General features: G+C 45.0%; 1 protein-coding gene across 6 annotated transcripts in view; it reads left to right on the forward strand.

Annotated features, from left to right (window-relative positions):
- The window catches only part of Itsn1 (intersectin 1), a 183,907-nt gene that overhangs the window by 105,342 nt on the left and 55,486 nt on the right, over window positions 1-23,079 (forward strand). For 5 of the 6 annotated variants that reach the window (XM_031364396.1, XM_031364398.1, XM_031364400.1 and 2 more), the window contains 7 exons: window positions 2,123-2,250; window positions 5,027-5,253; window positions 6,936-7,057; window positions 14,130-14,377; window positions 16,454-16,613; window positions 19,231-19,436; window positions 20,101-20,183. In XM_031364396.1, coding sequence (XP_031220256.1) covers window positions 2,123-2,250; window positions 5,027-5,253; window positions 6,936-7,057; window positions 14,130-14,377; window positions 16,454-16,613; window positions 19,231-19,436; window positions 20,101-20,183 — 1,174 coding nt within the window. Of the gene's footprint in view, window positions 1-2,122; window positions 2,251-5,026; window positions 5,254-6,935; window positions 7,058-14,129; window positions 14,378-16,453; window positions 16,614-18,481; window positions 18,859-19,230; window positions 19,437-20,100; window positions 20,184-23,079 lie in introns of those variants that run through there. The other variant, XM_031364401.1, reaches the window with a different exon arrangement.

Consider the following 23,079-nt stretch of genomic DNA (forward strand, 5'->3'; position numbering starts at 1 on the left):
GGGGGAGGGGTACTGAAAAGATAACTCAGTAAATTATTTGCCACATGAGCACAGAGACACATAAGCCAGAGGACCTGAGTTTGGCCCCAGCACTCAAGGCCCAGCTTCCAGTTAGAGACAGTCTACACACACGCACACGCACACGCGCACACACACGGTAGACTGGGCTGGAGAGATGACTCAGTGGTTAAGACCACTCACTGCTCTTCCAAAGGACCTGGGTTCAATTACAGACACTCACGTGACCCTCAGCCCTCTGTGACCTCAATCCCAGAGGATCCACTGCACTGCTCTCTCCTGGCCTCCAAAAGTACCAGGGATGCACACAGTTCACAAACATGCTTGCATGCAAAACACTCGTAATACATAAAGTAAAATTATTTAAAAACCAAGGTGGAAGGCTCTATAGGAATAATACCCAAGGTCCAAATCTGTCCTTCACATACCCATACACACACATAATTTCATACCCACACATCTTCCTGCCCATACGTGCGTACACTGCAAGTAAATAAAATGATGCAATCAGTTTCCTGAACATCAGATTATTTTCCTCTTTGCCTCCTTACCATGGCCAAAGCAGGGAGGGCTATGCTGTTGATAGGGATTTCTTTTAATTGAATAAAACTTTCCATGATTTCTGGCTTTTGATAAGGTCTTTGCACTGAGCTAGTGATGGATTAGCCCTCCTCTGCTTTGTGTCTTGACTTTGGATCCTGGCCCCTTCCTCAGGATACTAGAGCTTGATTCAGTGTCACTCCTACAGTTATTCCTTTTGCATGTGACATTTTGCTTTAGTCGGGAGTGAATGAATTGATCTCTTCTGCTTGTTTTTAAAACACCAGCTCAAAATCCGTAAGCACATTATCCATTCATGTTATTAGGGATTCTTATTTTTCATTACAAATTAGTGTGGAAGCCAGCATGGCTAGTCTTTTAACCTAATGCTATTATGTTCTAATAGCCCACCGCATTCCAGTTAGGAAGGCAATGAAAAATGGAATTCTTTTCCCCCATCCAGAGAGGACAGGGCAGCTTCTTCATTACTTCTCAGTGGCCATTCTTGGGTGTCTCTGTCTCCTCCCTAGCTCAGTCCCTGACCCAGGCACCCTTCCTTAACCCAGCAGCTACACACCCAGGGCTGCTGCTTGTCCTGCCCAGGCCTCTGAAGTGCCTTCCTCCTGTCCTCTGATGCTTCCTGCTCTCCACCACCCAGTTTCTGGTTCAATTTTTTATCTTCTTGTTACCTCTCAAGGGTCTCATGTATACTAGGCAGCCATGCCACCAAACCACACCCCAGCTCAACATCGTTTTGCAAATTTTTATGTACTTATACTTCTGATTTTAAATACTCTATCATATAATTCTGTTGGTTTTCAGTAAGCTGGCAGGGGAACTGCCATTATTTCTTGGGGTTGCTTTAAAATGAGGAAATAAGATCCAGAGAGATCGCTAGGAACAGTCGGCAGCTTCTTACAGGGATTTGTGAGGGAGAGGCTCTCCAGTAGTTGTGATTTGAAGGAAAATAAACCCTACAGTGCATGTTGGGGCTGGGTGAAGCCCACAGAGACTATCAAATCTATGGACTCAAAAGAGCTGAGTTTTTTAACAGTGGCTGTGTAAAGTGCTCTGTGTGTGTGTGTTTTCAAAGCTATGGGGTTTGATGTGGATTAATTATAGTAGCTATAGTTTTATTTATAAATCACCATATCATAAAACTAGTTACCTTCCAATACTATTGAGTCCTTCCCAGTGTAGTTCCCCTACTGCCCTTCATAAACAAGGGCTTTTCAAACAGATCCTGGGGGCAGGGGTGGGGGAGGGGTGAGGAGCATTGCTCAGCCTTAGAAGGCAAGGTCTCAGACTCAATCTCCAGCCCGAGATAAGTTGGTGTCTTGGGAAATGACATACTGTGTTGTGGCCTGCTAGAATGTAATTTGGGACAATGACTGGTGATCAGTCATGTCAAAATGCAACGGATTCGATTTCTAAGTGAACATCTGTCAACACTGAAAGTCACCTGCCAAAGTCCTAGGGCTTGGCCATTATGAAATATCGTGTGCTCGTGAACAGTTCATGTTCATCTGCTCTGACCATCCATAAACTGTCCTGATTCCTCTAGGAACTGAGAGAAATACATAGTAAGCAGCAACTCCAGAAGCAGAGGTCCATCGAGGCAGAGCGGCTGAAACAGAAAGAGCAGGAGAGGAAGAGCCTAGAGTTAGAAAAGCTAAAGGAGGACGCTCAGAGGTGAGTGACCCCAGGGCCTGTGGCTCTCTCTTTATTCTCAATGCTTACTGTACCAGAAAAGAAGCCTGCCTTCCTTCCTCAACGTGTGTTTAAATGTTTAAGTCTCTGCTTGTGCACGCACACCGCCCCTGAAGTGTTTGGTTGTTTCCCAGTGGCTCTCCTGTGTAGACAATGGAAGTAGACAGGAAAATTGGGACACTTGGTTAATTCATTTGCATGCCAATGACCAAAAGAGATTTCCAGTTCACAGCCTCCTAATAACAGTGACGGTCTAAGTGCAAGGTTTGAAAGCAAAGCCCCCAGTCTCCTGGCACAAGCTTCTCCAGAGTACCAGGAGTGCACCTCTCGGGCAACTGCAAATTAAACTGGAGTACAAAAGGTGGCGATCAGCTGCCACTGCCTGGAACACAAAAACACATCTGTTTGTTTCTGTTTGGATATTTGTGCTGTTTTTTATGTTTGTTTCTTTTTGGATGTTTGTGTTTTGTACCTTTTCTATGTAACATTCTGTAGTCATTGTAGAAATTTGTTTGCTACCTCTTACTTCATGAGTTTGTACTATTTGGAATTCAGTTGATTTAGAGTCCAGGAAACTAGAATAACCAATGTCCCAGGGAGATGCTACAAACTATGAAAACGGGTTATTAGAATTACTCTGCAAAGAGCTAGACATTGCACCTCCTGGGGCATGGGCCCTGCAGACTGTCAGCCTGCTCTGGGCTGGTCACATAGGATCCCTGAGCTCATTTTGTTTGTATGGTTTTATTTTTTAATGCCAAGGATCTTATACAAGTTTATTGGACTGGGTATTTATTTTACTTTATTATTTCCCTTTACACGGGGGCACACTGTGTGTGTTAACTGCAGCAAGCTCACTTTTTTTTTTAACTGTTATAGGGTGTGTGTGTGTGTGTGTGTGTGTGTGTGTGTGTGTGTGTTCACACAGGCTTGTGCCACTATGCATTTGTGGAAGTCAGAGAACATCTTTCAAGAGTAGATTCTCTTCTACTATGTAAATTCTGCAGATCAAAGTTCTCAGACTTGGATGCAAGTGTCTTTATCAACTGAGCAATCTCCCTGGCCCCCATTGTCATTATAGTTTATGAAATGCTTTTATTACTAATGTTGCAACATAAAACTGTACTCCTACAGAGTATAAATAAACTGAAAATACTACTCTACAAATAGAGTATGTGATACATCTCTATGGTAAATAATACTCAAAACTTAAGATATCTTACTTTTTTACCCTCTAATAAATTTACTTGGATGCTTTTTGTTTGGTTGGTTGGTTGTTTTGTTTGTTTGGTTGGTTAGTTGCTTTGTTTGTTTGGTTGGTTTTGGTTGGTTGTTTTGGTTGTTTTGGTTGGTTGGTTGTCTTGGTTGGTTGGTTGGTTGGTTGGTTGGTTGGTTGTTTTGTTTGTTTGTTTGGTTGGTTGTTTTGTTTGGTTGGTTTTGTTTGTTTGTTTGGTTGGTTGTTTGGTTGGTTGTCTTGGTTGGTTGGTTGGTTGGTTGTTTTGGTTGGTTGGTTGGTTGGTTGTTTTGATTGGTTGGTTGGTTGTTTTGGTTGGTTGGTTGTCTTGGTTGTTTGGTTGGTTGGTTGTTTTGATTGGTTGGTTGGTTGGTTGTTTTGGTTGGTTGGTTGTCTTGGTTGGTTGGTTGGTTGGTTGTTTTTGTGGAGGGGTGGATATTGAGACAGTTTCTCTATAGCCATGACTGTCCTGGAACTCACTGTGTAGAATAGGTAGGTCTTGAAATTACAGAGATCCTCCTGCCTCTGCCTCCAGAGTACTGGGATTAAAGACAAGCCCAACATACAGCCCTTTTATGCTTTGGGGCTAGAGAGATGGCTCAGAGGGTAAGCCCTCTGTAAAAGTAATGGCTACTCTTCCAGAGGACCAGGGTTCAATTCCCAGCAGCCATGTAGCAGCTCAGAATTGTCTATACTGTCTATAACTCTGGGGGATCTGATGCCCTCATGCAGATATACATGCAGACTTTAAAACACCAATCAATGCTCATAAAATAAAAATAAACTAAAAAAAAAAAAAGACATTCAGTGTGCACTAGCTTTTTTGACTGCATGTCGCTCTATGCACTGTGAATGTTGTGCTCTCAGGCCAGGGGAGGGCAGTGGACCCTGTGGCTCTGGGGTCATTCAGACAGTTGGGAGCTGCCATGTGTGTGCTGGGAATCAAAAGTTCAGCAAGAACAGCAAGTGCTCTTAGCCTCTGCAGCATCTCAGCAGCCCCAGATGTCAGGTAGTCTGTTTCACCTTCAGGTTTGGAGCCAAACCTATGTATGTGGTGTGTCCTGCCAGAGGAAGACCTGTGAGAATTTCTATTCACGCCCTCACAGAAGCAGCATCAGGCACAGGATGTTGTCTAGTCTCACTCTCATAAAGTTTGTGTGCATCTCTGCTCTGTGGCTTTCCATCAGTCGTAACAATTGCTATCATTAATATCAACTGAGGTGTACTCTTTCTTAGTCATATAGCCACTTTGTGAAATTTTCAATTTTCATGTGTGTGTATGTGTGTGTGTGTGTGTGTGTGTGTGTGTGTGTGTGTGTGTGTGTAAGTCATGCGATTTCATTTTGCTCAGTCAGAGCTCAGGGAACCCATTTTGTGGATTCCGTTATCTGAAGAGCCACCCACATCCCCGCGATGTTTATTTAGCAGCTCTGCCTAGAGGGAGGCCTTTTTGGTGAGGAGTGTTGGGGGAGACTGTTGAGTCAGAGTTGCTTCCTCTCCGAAATCAAGCATCTTTGTTGGCAGACGAGTTCAGGAAAGGGACAAGCAATGGCTGGAGCATTCGCAGCAGGAGGAGCAGACTCGACCTCGAAAACCCCACGAGGACGACAGACTAAAAAGGGAAGACAGTGTCAAGAAGAAGGAGGCGGAAGAGAGAGCCAAGCCAGAAATGCAAGACAAGCAGAGTCGGCTTTTCCATCCACATCAAGAGCCAGCTAAGCCAGCTGTTCAGGCACCCTGGTCTACCACAGGTATCAGAAGGGGCCGAGGTGCCAGGCTCTGTCACTGTCACCTCCATGAGTGTGTGTGTGTAAAGCAGGCAGTCAGCTCCCCGAGAGCAATGTCTGTGCCTAGTCACAATCTGCCTTGAGAGTACTGGTTCTCACTCTGTAGACCAGGCTGGCCTCAGAATCAGAAATCTGCCTACCTCTGCCTCCTGAGTGCTGGGATTAAAGGCGTGCGCCACCACAAGCTAGCTGGCCTACATTAATAGAGCTGAGATGTCTGCTTCTGTCTGGATACTGTAGTTCTTTACTACGTAGGTGTGCACAGGTAGCTCCTCTGATATCCAGGAGCCCTCTGCAGGTCTGTTCCAAGTGACATGAACCCTATTTGAATATATTGTACAAGCACTGAAGTTGACATTTTGAAAAACATCACTTAACTTTCTCTAGTTTGATATTTCCCCTTAAGTTGTTGAGCTATGTCAACTGTTTTTTGTCTGCACTGGGTTTTGTGCCTGTTAAAAAGTGTAAATCTGGGTTTTTTCACTTTCAATACAACTTGCCTCTTTTAAAAAGTAAGTAAAAGGCTGGCCTTAATTAATAAAAGCTATCCCTTAGATAATCTCAGCTGCAAGCCAAAATGTATTCAAAATTCTTAACCACTATGATATACAGAAAGCAACAAATAACTTGACACCATCTCTGTTTGTCCCTGAGCACACAGTGGGGGAGGGAGTGAGGTGCAGTGTTGGTCAGAGCCATCCCTTCCTAAGGTGCTCTAGCCAGAGGGAAGACGTAGACTCGGCATGTAGGGAGTCCAGGGTTACAGAGGAGAGATGAACTTACTGTCTGGTTCTACTGTGGTCTGAAAAGGAATTATCAATCCTTTAATCTCGGAGGTCATCGAAGTCCCTGTGCCTCCTCAGTGTGAACTGAGGATTCATTTCCCCCTCAGTAGGAACCTTGAACCTTTGTATCTCACACAGAGATAACAGTCAACCTCACTGCTCTTTGGATATGACGGGTGTCAAGTTACATGCAGCTTGTGTGTATGTAGAGCAATCCAGAGGACTGTAATTACCTGTTAGCCAAAGTCTAAGAGTGTCCTCTGCCTGAATGCATCTTAAATTTTTTTCATTTGATTTAAATTCTAAATTATTTTCACTAGGATTTACCCTTGGGCTTATTCTTTCCCTAGAAATGCAAAAGCCTCAGTTCAGCAGGGTCATGAAGACGTTATGTGAAGTTAGCACTTAGGTTTATGTGATCTGTTAAGTGCCCCAGAGACCGACATTTGCCTGTTTATGTGGAAGGTTGTGTCTCTCTTCATCTGCCCCTGCAAGAGTGCTCTCTAGCTGACCAGATATGCTGTCATATCTGAGCAACACCCTGGGCGGGGGCAGAGCCCGTTAATGATTTACAGATGTGGATTGTTTGAGCTCACGCCAAGAGGCAGAGAGAGGCTCTCTGTGCTGTTTCGCCCACCACGTTCAGTCTTGGCGGCTTATTTGTGAAATCTGCTGATGAACTCCACATGGTCTTAGATGCTTCTGTCAGAGTCTGCTCTCCTCTGGCATTCCATGTGTATTTCAGAAATTCCTTGAATGGGTGGAAATATTTCCAGTATAAGGCAGACTGTAGCACTAACAACTGTCCACCTTGGCATATGTCAGTGCTTCCTGTAATGTGTCCCTCCTCTTCCCAAACAGAGAAAGGCCCGCTTACAATTTCTACAAGAGAGAGTGTAAAAGTGGTGTATTACCGAGCACTGTACCCCTTTGAATCCAGAAGTCATGACGAGATCACCATCCAGCCAGGAGATATAGTCATGGTAAGAAAGATGGCAGCCAGTGTATATCAGAAATGGTCATCTGTCTTCACTTGGCACTTTATGGCACAGTTAGCAAACCTCCAACAAGTGTGCATATCAAAGTGAAAGTTCTCTTTCAAAGGCATACCTTAGTAGCACTTTAAATACAGCTATTAAATACAGTGTTCATATTGTTCCCTTAGCATATTTTTAATTCTACAATTGACTGATCATGTCTAAGGCTAGCACTAGCTACGTACTACAAAGAGTCGTTAAGAAGTAGTTAGAAATGCAGAATTCCTTCATTCACAGCTGCCCATAAGAACATTTATACCTTTGAGCCAAAGTGTTTGCAGGCTGTTTGGTTTTGTTTTTTAAGTAATGGATTAAATATGGGGAATCTGAATTACTATTTAGAAAATTAACAAACATGTTCAGTTTTGCTTTGTTGCAGTTTATACACTTTGTGTATCTTAACAATTTAATATTACTCTTCGAATTGAAACATTATATAAGAACTAATTTTAAGAGAATAAAGCACTGTGGTTGATCTAATTATTTTCTAAATGACAACTTAAATTTCTTAATTAACTTAGAAGTAACTGAAAGTGAAGGCCTGAGAGACAAATGTGTTTTTCATACTAGGTATTAAAGAGTGATCTGTTTTAGTGAGAAACTATTGCTTTCCTGCAGGGCCTGCCATCTGCAGCCTGTAGTGACCCTGGCTACTCTCCTGGTGTTGGCTAGCTAACTCCTAGTTTCATTTGACGAGTAGAGTGTAGATGTACTCTAAGGTGCAACATTTCATTAAACATCTTTTGCCTTGCTTTTAAACCTTTGCTTTCCTGGTGGAGGTTAAAGGGGAATGGGTAAGTGCCCCCGTCAGGAAGTCCGCCTCCCACTCCGTGTCTTGTTCTTTGAATCACTTTAACTGTGTAAGTGAGCAGATCTTTGGATGTTGTGGCAGTGGAAACATGTTGAGGTTTGTACCACAGTTGTGCTGAAAAAAAAAGTGTACAAAGTAAGGGTTTGTGTTGCCAGTTTCTGTCTGCTGGGCTCTGCAGAGCAGTCTATAGGTTCTGTACTTGTTCCAGGAGTTTCAGGTGCATTAAACTGAAAATGAAACATTCGAAAATTTCACAAGAGATTAGAATGATCTCCTGGCTTACAAAACATTCCTACTTACTTACTGACTCATACAAGGTCTCTTGTAGCTTAGGCTAGCCTCAAACTTACTATGTAGGCCAGACTGGCCGTAAACTCTTGGCTGTCCTGCCTTCACACTTAAGATGCATGAGCATGAGAGCAGTGGAGCCCGACAGGCTATTGTGGCTCTCCTGTCATTGCATAACCCAGGCTCACTCACTTTTGTCAGCACTGTGACCATCGGGTTCTCAGATTCTTCAGAACTTCTTTGAAAACAGCAAACACTTTAGTCACCATGCTTCCCCTTGGGGTATAGGGAGTCTTAGTACAGGTTGGGGAACCTTACAAATACTTAGCTTCTAGAATCTCTTCACTTTTAGACCAGTTTGCTTCCAAACTATTTTTTCATTGTTAACAATTTAATGTACTGTCTTGTGTGTTGCCATATTCTGAATGTTTGATTATACAAAGAAATAGAAGAAGGTGCCTACCATTCAAATATTTAGATCCTTTTTGGAAAAGGCATGGGAAATAGATGAACCCAGGCTGTGATAAAGTTGCCTGTGACTGTCCAGTAACCTAGGAACTTAAAGAGGAAATAAATCTGTGAACTGCTGTAAGATCTTCTGACTGAGGCAGCCTAGCTGGTCATCACCATATGAGGCTTGGAGTGTTAGCAATACACGGCCTCTCTTCTGATATGGCAGTCGCCATTCTCTAAGGATGAAGTTTGACATCTGCCATGCATTGCCCAAGCAATTGGATGAGCAATGAAAGAGACTTCACTCACTGCCATTTTTGTTAAGCTTTATGGGAGGACCACACAGCAGCTGGAGATCTGATGCTGGCACCAAGCAGCTCAGGTATGTGAGAATTAGTCAGGGACTCTCAAAAACTCACTGGTGGCAAGGTGGCTTAGGAAAGGAGCATGCCATGCAAGCCTGACCCTCCCTGTCTGATTCCTGTAACCACAGAAAGCTACAAGGAGAGAATCAGTTCCACAAAGCTGGTCTCTAGCTTTCACATGCTCCCTGCCCCTGCCAACGTCTCTGTGAACCACCTCCATATACCACGTACTCTTACATACATAAAGCTCGCTCTTTCTGTCTGTCTGTTCTTTCTTTCATCTATGCCTTGCTTAGGCCATAGATATTCAGGGTAGTTTCAATTCAGATACACAGTTCAAAATTCTCTGTAGCCCTTTCGTTAGGAAACAAGTTTCAGGAGCCGGTGATGTAGCCCCAGCCCTCTGTCCTGTTTGAACCTATCCTAAATCATTTCTAGAAAACAGTTCGAAGCCCCGGGGCTTCTTTCGCAGTTACTGGCTACCTAGTCATTGGTCTGAAGGCTGTCCTCTAAGTGCTGCTCTTACCCTGCCCCCTTCTCCCCAGCACCAGGGTCGCAGGAGTGTGCCACCACTTCTGGCTTTTATGTGGGTTTTAGGGACTCAAACTTAGGTCCTCATGCCTGTGTGGCAATAGATTGCATTCTTTTTCTATTTGTGGAGACAAAAACTATAGAGTGAGTTCCAGGGCTACACAAAGAAACCCTATCTTGGAAAACAAACAAAATAACAACAACAAAAATCCTTTTCCAGGGGACTGGAGAGAAGATTCAGTGGATAAGACTATTGGCTGTTCTTCCAGAGAGTCCAGGTTCATTTTCCAGCACCGACATGGCAGCTCACACCTGTCTGTCTGTAACTTCAGTTCCAGGGCTTCTGACACAGACATACATGCCAGCAAAACACAACCAAACATACATACATGTATGATACATATATACATACATACATATATACATATTATATAAAACCATTTTTCTTCCACCTTCTTTAGAGTTCCACAGTCTTAACATCTCAGCTCAGCTTGTTTCACAATTGGTCTGAGTGTCGCTGCTAATGTGAGGGCTGGTGTACACATTTCAAATAAGGGTTATGGAGCCAGCTTCATAAATTTATGTGTTGTCTACAGTCTCTCATATGCTACCTCAGCAGGCTTGCTTAGTTACACTAAAGGAAAAATTCCCTGTCCTCTAGGCTCCTGCCTTGAGAAGACAAGCAGGCAAAATGCCCATGAACAAAATTTAAAAATCATAAAATAAAGCTAGACTAGAGCCACCATATGACCCACCTGTACCATTCCTGAGCATTTATGCATAGGACCCTATCCTGCTCCACATGCTGCCTGGCCCCTCTGTGTCCACTGGTACACTGTTCCCAAGAGCCATGGTATCCACATAGGTAGGCGTCCATCAGCTGATAGGTGGAGAACAACAACAGTGAGGGGGACACACAGTGGAATTGAGAAGAACTGGGAACAGGTATACTGAGTAAGACAACACAGGAATGGGAGGGCAAGAGCTGTGTGTCCTCCTGCATGTGTGGATCCTAGCCTGGAGCCTTCAGCTTTGCCTGTTCAACCTGTGGTAGTTGTAGAACCCAGGAAACAAAGGGGTCATTGGGCTAGAGATGCCTTGAGGGAGGGGGCTAGGAAGATATAAGTGATATGGAAGTATGCAGAGTTACCCAAATGAAGGTTGCATGGAAATCTACCAGTTATTGTAAGACAATTTAAGAAATGAAAGTTAAGGGCTTGGAGAAATTGCTCAGTAGTTAAGAGCACTCCCTACTCTTCCAGAAGACCCAAATTCAGTTGTAAACTAGCTTTGAGCCAAACACCCATAACAGGCAATTCTTACCACCTGTAACTGATCTGATACCAGCCCCAGCCTCACAGGACATACATGCATGCATGCCTGTACTCACATAGACACACAAACTTTCTTAAGTTTAAAAAAAAAAAAAGTTTGAAGGGATGGCTGGATAATGTACCCCAGGGCGGGAGAGGGTGAGGAATGGACCCAGAGTCCAACAGTCTGCCCTCAAATCATACCCCCAAACCAAAAGCTCTCACTGGGCTCCATCGCATAAAGGCTCATCTACCCCTCAGTAATGTCACCTGAGGAAGACGGTAGCACAAGGTCAGGAATGTCATTTGAGGTTGTTAGAGACCCAAATAGCATCTCCCCAGGAACCAAGTTGGAAATTTAAGAAAAACCAGAGCTCCCAAGTGAAATGGTGGTCAGTGCACATGCAGCCATCAGAACCCAGGCTTTAACCAAGCTGATGTCAGTCTGAACTGACCACTGTGTACATCTGACTTTCACACCCAACAGTACGATACTTGGTGTATAGTTAGTACTCTTTTGTAGACCAGCTCTGAGCCAATCCCAGAAATATGAGCAGAACCTAGGGTCTAGGCTTCAAATCCATAATGTTCTAACAGAATTACTCCCAGAAGAAACTGGGATTGATGGAACAGACCTAGTTAGATAATTACTCTAAGGTTAAGCTTGTTCACTAAAAAGAATGAGAATCCCTCTTAAAAGCCACAGTGGGTGAAAGTGCTCTGTGTGAAAGTCTGTGTCATAGCTTGCCGTGTTACAGTTTATGTGCTTAGCCTACTCGCTCTATCATACTCTTACATTTTTTCCAAAATTAGATTGGCATTTTTGGCAAAGTTTTCCAAACTCAAGAAGAAATGTTTCATTTTCATGTTGATCCTCTATTTTCCAAGTGGTTAAGTGTTAAGAATGAATTCCTGCTGCCTGCTGTGGACCTTAATCATAGCCATTAAAATGAGCTGACCCCACGAGAGTAAGTTCACATTTCGGAGACCATGTCTGTGCCGTGGAGATGGGAGCTCTCACTGGTGACTGGATCTGAGCTCAGGGTCCCTCCTCTGCTCTTGAGGATACTTGGAGGTGCTTTGTGACTTGTGTCCTTGCTGCTGGTAGATTCTGTGTGGTTTCTCTGTTGGGGTTGGGCCTAGACCTTTCCTTGAGATGTGGGGTCAGGCATTGCCTCAGGACTTCTGATCTGATTCCTTATGTCTATCCAAAGTCTCCATTAACAGGCAAAGGGATGACAGTAGAGCCTAGGTCATGATGATTTCAAGCAGTTGGCATTTGTAGCAGTGAATGTTCCAGAAAGGCAGCAATCAGATACTAAATGGGTCCCTACAGGAGATTACCCTAGCAAGGTAATCCAGGAGTGACGGGCTTCCTGAGAAGAGAACCAAAGCTTGTTTATAGTGAACTAGGTTGAAACAAAATACCAGGACCAAAGTCTAGATATGAGAACACCATATTAGTCAGAGTTGGATTTTTAAAATTCTGTTTTTAAATTTTTTGTGTGCCAGGCAGACTTACGAAGACTTATCAGAAACCAAGAGTGGTGACACGCATCTTTAGTTCCATGCTAGCCTGGTCTAGCCAGGACAGCCAGGGCTACACAGAGACCCTGTCTGGAAAACAAAACAACAACAAAGATGTATCCATACAAAGACAGGCATGTTACAGGCAAAGAAACTGAGGCATCCAGAAGTTAAACTTGCCCAGCTTGTTCAGTTACAGCTAGCTACAGAACCTGCATTAAATTCGAGGCAGTCTATGCGCAGAGCCCCGCTTTTCATCATACTCAGCAGCACTTTTTGTTTGATAGAAACTCCTAACTTGCTTCCACATGACTTTGCTTTAGTCCTAAGGTGGAAGTCGCAGGGTCTGGCCACCGAGCCTACTCAGTGCTGGTATGCTTAGGTAGATAGAAGCAGCCCTGTCTCCAGGGCCCAGCAGTTGCGTGTGGTATGACGCCATCAGTAAGCATAAACCAGGAGGACAGAGCAGCACCAAAGGAAATCCAAGCAGAAGAATACAGTTATTTATAAGTAACTGGACTGCCTGGAAAAGGGGAAGAACCAAACAGTGTTGGGAGTTGACTGGGAAGCGTGCTTGTACCGGTATGAGTGTGAGTAACAGTGACCAAACTGAAAAGTACTGCACATGACCCAAGGGTTTCCTGTGGTCCTTCCTGTTCTCAGCCTTAAGTTACTTTTAGAGAGATGGCCCAGCAGTTAGGAGTACCCGCTGCCCTTCAGTGGACACAGGTCTTGATCAAGTTTTCTGTTTAGACCTACCCTGTTCTTGTGGTTGTTTGAAAAGTCAGTGAAGTGTCAGATGGCCTCAGCTCCAGGCCATGTGTGCAGGCGTAAGAATAGGACTCACTGGACTCTATTGGAGCCAGCTTTCTGACTGAGCACGCTCTGTCCTCCAGAGCTCATAAGCCAGGAAGGTAACTGTACGGATATGTAGGATGACGTAGGCCATTTTGAATGCATCCTTTGGGACAGAACTAAGGTCAAACACTAGCACTAGATGCACTTGGCGTAGTAGATGGCCCCTCTGAACATTTCCAACAGAAGGTTCTATTCTTAATGGAATGTTGTGGATTTTAAAATTACAGCCTCTAAGAGAACTAAAGTGGGGCTGGCTGTGAATATACTGTGCCTTGTATCTGTGAAGCTCTTTTTTTGTTTTTGTTTTTGTTTTTGTTTTTTTGAGACAGTGTTTCTCTGTGTAGTCCTGGCTGTCCTGGAACTCACTCTGTAGACCAGGCTGGCCTCAGAAATCCACCTGCCTCTGCCTCCCAAGTGCTGGGACTAAAGGTGTGCGCCACCACCACCCGGCATCTGTGGAGCTCTTAAGTGGCTGCTGTTTTTGTTTTTATCTCCTTGTCTCTATGCTGAATAAATGCTTACTTATTGAACGTTTTAGAATGCTAACTTTTTGTTGGTTGCACTCCTTGCTTGAAAAACTAAGTCAAATTATCTTTACTAATTGCATGATTTCCTGAGTAATGAAACCTGTCAGATGGACTCACAGTTCAGAATATCGGACGCTTTGAGGTAGATGTCTAAGGACCTAAGGTGAGTCCTTGATCTCATCTCCCTTTAGGAGCTCAGGAGAGGAAAGCCAGAGAAGGAACATGTGTTGCAGAGCGTGCCATGTGTCAGTCAGGGGCAGAGGCTTGTGGCTTTGTTGTGGGATGATTGGTGTGTTCAAGGGTTGGTTGTTTTCTATTTAAATGAAATATTGTGACTTCCCACAGGTGGATGAAAGCCAGACTGGAGAGCCAGGGTGGCTTGGAGGAGAGCTGAAAGGGAAGACAGGATGGTTTCCTGCAAACTATGCAGAGAAGATTCCAGAAAATGAGCTTCCCACTCCAAGCAAACCAGTGACCGATCTGACATCTGCTCCTGCCCCCAAACTGGCTGTGCGTGAGCCCCCCGCTCCTCTGCCAGTGACCACTTCTGAACCCTCTGCAACCCCCAGCAACTGGGCAGACTTCAGTTCCACGTGAGTGCTGATGTGCTGTCTTTGGCAGTTTGTCGAGCCTTGAGTTGTTCCTCTTTGAAAGGGAGATGGAGTATGTTCACGGCCCTTCCTCTGGCTGGCCTGCTGACAGCGGCGTTGTTGGCTTCTCAACTAGATTTAGTAATACCATTGCTAAAGAGATTTAACAGGGTACAAAATAAAGCCAGCTACAGTTTGTTCCATCACTATCTGTATTTTTCATTTGGGGGAAGAAATGGAGAAATACAACTTCCTAATAATCCATGTTGACAATCATGTCCGTCAGCAAAAAAATCAGTAATTTCCTGGAGGCTGGGAAATGATGCTATTTTGTTATCCAGGAACTAAAATTGCAACCAGCCATGTGTTGAAATAAGACAGAAAGCTGTTTCTACAGAAGTGTGCCTGCCCATGCCCACGCTGAGGCTCTGTGTCCTTGGTCATCAGGAAAAGTGTATGGTGTAGAGAAGTGTGCCTGCCCGTGCCCACGCTGAGGCTCTCTGTCCTTGGTCATCAGGAAATGTTGTTTGGCAGACAGCGTGTAAGCAGAGGCTTCAATTGATGGACAAAGCCACTGTAGTGCCAAGGGAAATTTTTTGTTTTTTGGGTTTTGGGGTTTTTTTTGTTTTTTCGAGACAGGGTTTCTCTGTGTAGCCCTGGCTGTCCTGGAACTTTACTCTGTAGACCAGGCTGGCCTTCAACTCAGAAATCCTCCTGCCTCTACCTCCCAAGTGCTGGGATTAAAGGCGTGTGCCCCCACCACCTGGCTCCAAGGAAATGTTGGTGAACCCCAGAAGACCAGTCAGAAGCCGGTCTGATGCAATCGCACCTGGACCTTTATTCAAGCTAGCTCAGGCTCTGTCCACTGCTGACAAGCTTTGGTGGAGAGGAACCCAGAACAACTATGGGGCAAGGTTTTATAGTAACAGCAAGCAGGGAAGGGTGAGTGAGTGAGTGGTGTGTGTGTGTGTGTGTGTGTGTGTGTGTGTGTGTGTGTTCCTAGCCTGGCAAGCACCCAGGCAGAGAGCTTCTATGGCCTTTAGCATAATTGGCTGGTGCTGGGAAGCAAACCATAAATTTAACTTATGCTTCTTTCTGCATTGGTGGTTGTGAGACAGAGGCAGGCTTGCAACCTAGGGGTGCCAATTTGTTGAGGGGATAACCTGGAAACACTGGATTTGATGGGGGGGGATTGATTAACCTGGAGATGCAGGTCTTATTGAGGTTAGTCTAGAAACTGGAGCTCGGGTTTTGTTGGGGGGTAACTTGGAAACGAGGTTTAGTTTAAGTGAGTTCAAACTTAGGTCAAGTTCTCTAAAATGGAGTCTGAACTTAAAAGATTTGGTCTCTCACTACTGCCTAGACTTCCATCTGTAGGTCCAGGACTTTCATGTACAGCTGACCAAATATATGTTGAACTAGTGGGCAGTGAGTGTATGTTGAACTAGTGAGAGTGAAGGGTTTTCATTTTTTTTTTCAATATAAATCAGTAATCTTTCAGAAACAAACATGGAAGGCAAGGAGTCTAGTCATGTTTTCAGAGAAAGATTAGCTAAGAGCAAACGGGGGAGGAGAGTAAAGACCAAGGAAAGAGGACATGGAGGGAAGGGAGGGCTCAAGGAATGACAAGGTGCTCAGTGCACTTTCAGACTGAGGTTGAGGGTGCCCAAGACTCCTCCCTGTGGAGGGAGCCTGCTTAAGACACAGCTTGCCAGGCCTGAGCTCCAGTCACACCACCCCTGCTTGCCTTGGTCTCCACATTCCAGCACAAAGCTCCAGTTAAGTCATGGAGCTGGCACTGTGCTTATTTGTTGAGATGGAGTCTCCAAAGCTCAGGCTAACTTCAAAGTCATCGCATGATGTTGAGTTACAATTATAGGTATGCACTGCCACACCTACCATACATGCCACTGGGGACAGAGTCTGGGGCTTTGTGCATGGAGATAGGCTCCAGCCCCAAGCCTGATACCGGGTCTGGGTTGGTCTTGTTTCTTCTGTGAAGCAGCCCACCTTCTGTGTGTGGGTGTGGGTATCCTGTAATGCTAGGACCCTGCTCACAGTATGTGCTTTTCCTTCCAGGTGGCCCAGCAGTACAAATGAGAAACCAGAAACGGACAACTGGGACACATGGGCGGCTCAGCCTTCTCTGACCGTCCCCAGTGCTGGCCAGTTAAGGCAGAGGTCGGCCTTTACGCCAGCCACAGCCACTGGCTCCTCCCCATCTCCTGTCCTGGGCCAGGTAGGGGCAGCTAGTGAAGACTGATTATGCTCTACACCTAATATTGTCACACCAATGGTCCCAGCAGACTTTTGTTGGCAATGTCATTTACAAATAGTTTCCTCCTACAAGGCTGGGTTGGCTGGCTGAACCTAGTTCAGAAAGTTGAGACTTATAAACCTCAGAATTCAGGGGGCTGAAGCTCTCCTGCCTGTGTCTGTCTGAGTAGCTTCATTGAAAAAGTGTCATCAAAAGCTGCAATGTTGATAGATTGATAAGGGATGAAAACTGCCACAGGGAAATATGTCAAGAATTCTGGGACAGCCCATTTGGCTACCCCACCAGTCTACTGGAAAAGGTAGGCTGATTTCAGGCTGATGGGGAGGCCTGCTAAGGAACAGTGTTTCTGAAAACATAGGGGTTGTCATTGCGAACATTTCCCCTTTAGTTAAAGTAATAATGATAAAGGAATAAAATCAAACAAACAGTGAATGCCTGTCCTGGAGGCCCCAGGAGATCACGGGGAGTCTCTATTCTGAAAATGCATAGATTAGAGGAGCTCCCAGGCCTGTGGGGAAGTGGTGGGCAGGAAGAGCTGCAGAGCAGAAGTGCTCCTGAGAGTGCTCAGTGTGGAAGCCTAGACCCTGCTGAGTTCCTTCCTGTGTCCAAGCCACAGAAAGGGGGAAGCAGAGCAGGCCCACGCCTTGGGGTTGGAGACACACGTGAGACAGCAGGAGCCCAAGAGCGTGCAATAAGGGCGTGGGGAAGGACTACTCAACAGCGGGGCCTTTCCTCTGCCCGCACTCCACACTTAAGCACAGTGACCTAGAAGGCACTGTGCCTAAGGCACAAGAACCCTGGGGACAAGAGTGGGTCTTAGAGCCTGGGGGAGAGGGAGGTGGTCATGTCATCAAAACCCACTTCAGGCAAAGAGACCCCTATGGTTAAGGAGAATCCTTTTCTTGGTGACTCGAAGGGGTCAGAGATGAAGTCAGTTCAGATTGTAGTGGGGTAAGGGGAAGCTGAGCCCTGAGAGACTTGCTGGTTTGTGAGGACAGAGTGAGGCAAAGAGATCCATCAGTCCCTCTAGGTGAGGAGCAAGTCCTCGGGGCCTTGGTAGTAGAGAGGCTTAGGAACTGGATGAGGAGGAGGAAGGGATCCCTAGTAAAGTGAACTCAGCATCCTCTAGCAATACTACCCAGCTGGAGACCAGCGGTCATGGAACTGTAACCTCCTGACTGTTAGTGCAGTCACAGCAAAGGCTGTGTGTAGGTCTTTTCTGAACATTACAGCATCTTCAGAAGAGTGCCATCTCTCTGGTGGAAATGAAGCTTGGAAATATTTCTCAGTTGCTTAAGTATCATAGGATTAGCAAGTGGCAAGCCTGAGATTCAACCCCAGTGTTCTTGTCTGACTCAGAAACCCATCACAGGGACAGGTGTTGAGAGACACCCCAAGTGTCTGTAGAAGCATCAAGCAAATTGCTTCGCTTTCACTCTGGCCTGGAAGTCCCTGAATTAGTTGAAAAGATTAGAAGAGACATCAGCGCTGGTTGTGGATGGGGGTGGAGGTGCACAGAGAATAGTGATACTAGGGCTAAAATGGGGGAGTCGAAGTGTTGTACACATAAGGAGGTAAGACTGTGCAGAGCAAGGGTTAAAGGTTAGGGCGCATTCGTGGGAGCTACTGACCAGTTATATGTTTTCTAGTTTGTTTAGAAATAAAATCGCCTCAGGCAAGTGCAGGCAGCTCTGGACCAACTGTCCTTGAGCATTAACTTTTGTTCTTTGTCCACTTATGGATAATTAAAGTGGGATTTGTCTTGTTTATTTCTTTAAGTCATCATAATGATTTGAAATAGATAATAAGTGCCTCACCTGCCTTTGCAGCCTTGTCTCCTGCTCCACTCCTCCATGAACCGAGGCTGCCCACAGCCCCGGACCCTGCTCCTCCTCCTGGACTGCTTGCTGTGCACCCAGCGCGCCCCCTCAAGGCTGTGCCTTTGGCCTGGAGTGCTCTTCTGCAGCCCTAGCTCTCAAAACCCTTCAAGGCCCATCTCCTCCCCTGTGAAACTGTCCCTGGTGCCCTGAGACAGGATTCATCCTTTTCTCTCCGATCCTGCAGGGAAGCAGAACTTTTGTATAGTGTATTTCACTCCGCCACATGATACACTGGGCTGTTTTTATCTGTTCCTTGCACACTACGTTCCTTACTAGAGAATATTTTTATAGCACTTCAAGGTTAATAAAATGCTTTATCCAAACTATGTGGAGAGGGCAGAAATGATGTTTTCTGCATTCTTATAATCCCACAGTGTCTGGAATTATGGAATTATGCACGTGTCCACCCAAACTGAAATGCAGTGAACTACTAAAATGTCTGCGCCATTACATTGAAATACAAAAGACTTAAGCAAGTGTGGCTGCAGCAGTGTAGCCTGATGGGGCTCTGGGAGTGGCGACGGGTTTTTGTCTCCACTATTGAAATGAGCAATTGCTGAGAAGCTGAGAGGTGTCTAGCACTTATGTCAGGCTGGGGCAGCATCCTCTGTGGCTGTCTGTGTGTGCTCAGTGCTCGCTGTCCTGGTTGGTAACAAGCCACAGTTTAATCACAGATCCTTTATGTCGTTCCACACAAGGGTGAAAAGGTGGAAGGGCTACAAGCGCAAGCCCTGTATCCCTGGAGAGCCAAAAAAGACAACCACTTAAATTTTAATAAAAGTGACGTCATCACCGTTCTGGAACAGCAAGACATGTGGTGGTTTGGAGAAGTTCAAGGTCAGAAGGGTTGGTTCCCCAAGTCTTACGTGAAACTCATTTCAGGGCCCGTAAGGAAATCCACAAGGTATTTTTATTTACCTGTTTCTCTTTGATGAAAACAGTATTAGAGATTATTGTTTGTGCTAGTTAAGATTCATGGAGGGGGGCTACAGGCTGACTGTCTTGGGGAAAACTAGAATGTATTTATGAAATGCAGAAAGTGAGCTATAAGTCCTCAACAGGGAGCCTGTACATCATACTCTACTATTGGCTTAGAGAAGAATCTGAACTGTAAGTTTTGACTCTTTCTGCCCAGTATGGTACCAAATGCATGCAAATACTCAAGATCAAGGCCTTTGGGAAAGTAATGGATGAATTTGGAAGAATGAACGAGTGGCTTTCTTCATTAGTGTCTGCATGTAGCAGAGAACCCACAAGCTGGTTATTGATTACTCTTAACATTTAAAGATGTCCAGAACCCGCTAGGTGGCTGTAAGAGGTTCCAGGTAGTGGACACACCCCCGTGGTTGATTCTAGTCAGTGCTGAAGAGACTGGTACTGAGCTTGTGGGTCCAGCATAGCAAGTAGGAGAAACCCCAGCCTGGCCTGGTGGCCGCAGGCACCTTCGCTGTGTTCTAACCCTGCTGCAGGTGACCTCTGCAGCTGTGCGCTCAGAGCTTTCAAAGAGAAGGCTGTGCCTTTTGGCATTTTCAGGTGAGAACTAAAATACTCTTCTTCCCTTCTTACAGCATCGATACCGGCCCAACTGAAAGTCCTGCTAGTCTAAAGAGAGTGGCTTCCCCAGCCGCCAAGCCAGCCATTCCTGGAGAAGGTGAGGACCTGAGTGTGTGGTCTTCTTAGACAGTGGGGGGGCAGCTGGGCAGTGGTGGCACACGCCTTTAATCCCAGCACTTGGGAGGCAGAGGCAGGCGGATTTCTGAGGCCAGCCTGGTCTACAGAGTGAATTCCAGGACAGCCAAGGCTACACAGAGAAACCATGTCTCAAAAAAAACCAAACAAACAAAAAAGAAGGTGGGGGGCATTCAGTGCAGACTGTAAATGTTCATGACTGCATAGGATCACTTTACATAGGTTGTTCATGTCCGTCCATCCTCCCAAACACTGAGGTAAACAGAGGTTGAGCAAACTACTTTATGAAATCCTTTCAAAATAATGCTAGAGACATTGATCATCTAAAACTGGATTCTCTGATTATATCTGGCATTGAGAGAAGCCCACTGCATTCCCTAAGGATCACGTCTGAGCATATATCCCTCATGGCCTTGCCTTCCCTGTAGCAGTCTCTGACTATATGGATAACTGTGCTGCATTCAAACTGACTGCACAGCTCAGTGATGCTCTCTGGAACCATGAGTATGATGGTCCACCTCAGCTGAGGCAGGAGATCACTTCTCTATCCTCTGTGTGAATAACCAAACCAGATTGATTATGCCCGAGACATTCATTTTCAGTATTTATTGCACAAATAGTTAATTCCTTTTTTCCTCTGATCCTCATTATATGGCATAATCTTAGATATCATATGCCAGGCTATAAAGGGAGGTATTATTTAAGTTTTTAAAATGAATTAAACCGAAATGATTGGGGCCTCACTGGTCTCTTGCATGGTCACATGGTAGGTGCCAGCTGACTGGTGCCACCTGAGTTGAGCCCTCGTGCAGTAGTGCAGCAGGCTCTGCTTACAGGCGTCAGTGGAGGTGTGTGGTGACCCCCTCAGTGTCGCAGTCATCACGTGAAGACAGGGTGTGCTCAGTGCACTGTGGGAAAGTGTTGTGTTCCTTAGAGACCTTGCCAGTGGAAAACAGAATTCTTGGAACAATTACTTCAATGGAGGGAGCACAAATGAAGATTTAGCTAGTTCAGTGTTCCATTCTCAAGATGATGACATAAAGTAATTATTGTTTAGTCATAGCTATCATCACCACAAAAATAAGAGTCCAACCTTTTCCATATAACTATTATTATTTATTTTATCTGAATATATATGTATTATTATATGAACTCTTAGGATAATCACCTTGACATTCACATTTCTTAATTATTTTAGTACTATTAGAACAAGTCAAAACTCTTTAGATATAACCTGCCTCAGCCTAATTAAAAGCAGATTTTACCTCTTCCCCAAAACAGCAATTGCAAAAACGTGGGTGTACCATGTGTAATCAGATCTCACTAGTGGGGGACAATTAATATTCTGGCCCTCTCAGAGTAATTACATAAGAGTAAGGCATTGCCTCAGCTTCCTCATCTGTGAAGTGGGCATAATAACTATCCAGTGAGGGAGAAGTTGTTTTAGGATTATGAGAAAATGCTTGAAGCTTTTAGAGTGAAAGCCAGTAACTGCCTGACTTCCTCTGCTTTCCTCATTTCCTTGCTTGCTGGTAGGGGCACTGAGCAGTGAGCATTCTGATCCAACAGCGGTGTGGGAAAACATGTACAGAGACTGAGGTAACCTTCAGGTTACAGCTAACCCATCCTTACTCCTAGAATCAAACAGCAGAACAGAGGCAGATTCCCATCTAAATAGCTGTCTGCTTTGAAATGAGTTAGGCATAAGAAACCCAGAAAGACTTCTGGCCTTGCCTGGAAGGAATGCTGGTATGAGGATGCTGTCATCAGAAATTCTGAGAAAGGCTATTTATAGATTAATGGACCTCTTATTAATAATATATTAAACATCATCTAATTTAAACTGTAAACTGAATTTAAACAGATTATCCTAACAGATAGATCTGAGTAGTGGCTCGAGACAAGCCTGTGCCCCTGTCATAAATGTCTCCTGCAAGGAAGCCTGCCGGAAGCCTTCTGAAGTCCCTCATGGAGTCTGGCTTTCACACGGCCTTATGTAGGGTGGGCGAGTCATGTAAAGCCTTACCTTTTGCAGGCTCCTTATATTTTGAACTATATTACTGCTCTCAGCTAGAGATCCCATTTCTGGGTTTCCTATTTTTAAGGCTATTTCAACATTTTAAATGGATTTAAAGAAGGTGATTTACATATTGGATAATCCAGGAAATGTATAGAGTACCCAGCATCCTATTAGGAATGGCCAGATGGGAGTGGACAGTCAAGGGAACAGATGTGACTAGTCAGTGTCCAGAATACTGGGAAATCAATAAGCATGGGAGTTACGGGAGGAAAGAGGACCCCTGCTGGAGCTTTGGTCTTTCTAAGGGGTGCTTGTGCTCTCTCACTTCTAACTGGAGCTTCATTGTACCTGCTCAGGTGGCCTCATGTCAGCTGGGTCAGCACTCTTCTCCAGCAGTCAGTGCTGAGTGGCCTCAGCCCGGGTCACTAGTCACCTGCTTTTGAAGGAAACCCTTGTCTTAGCTCAGATCTTAGGGGTTTGTTCTGTGTACTTATTTCAGTTTTCATTAGGACAAAGCTCTTCACATTAGCCAGGGGAGGAGCTGGCAAGATGGCACAGCCAGTAAAGTGCTAGGAGCCAAGCCTGACACCTCAGTGTGATCCCCAAAACCTATATGGTAGAGGGAGAGAGCCGACTCCTGGGAGTGGTCATCTGACCTCCACACATGAGCCACACGCAAAATACTATGAATGTAACACTGGCCAATGGAGATCTGTTAGCCAACCTTGAGGTCAGCATTGAAGGATCTTACCATTTGTAGTGTGTGTTACAATGTAACAATACAGTATCTGTTCTGAAATGCTTCATTTTGTTACTTTTAAAACACACAAAGGCCTGA

This window comes from Mastomys coucha, unplaced genomic scaffold (assembly GCF_008632895.1).
Source record: "Mastomys coucha isolate ucsf_1 unplaced genomic scaffold, UCSF_Mcou_1 pScaffold12, whole genome shotgun sequence".
Lineage (NCBI taxonomy): Eukaryota > Metazoa > Chordata > Mammalia > Rodentia > Muridae > Mastomys > Mastomys coucha.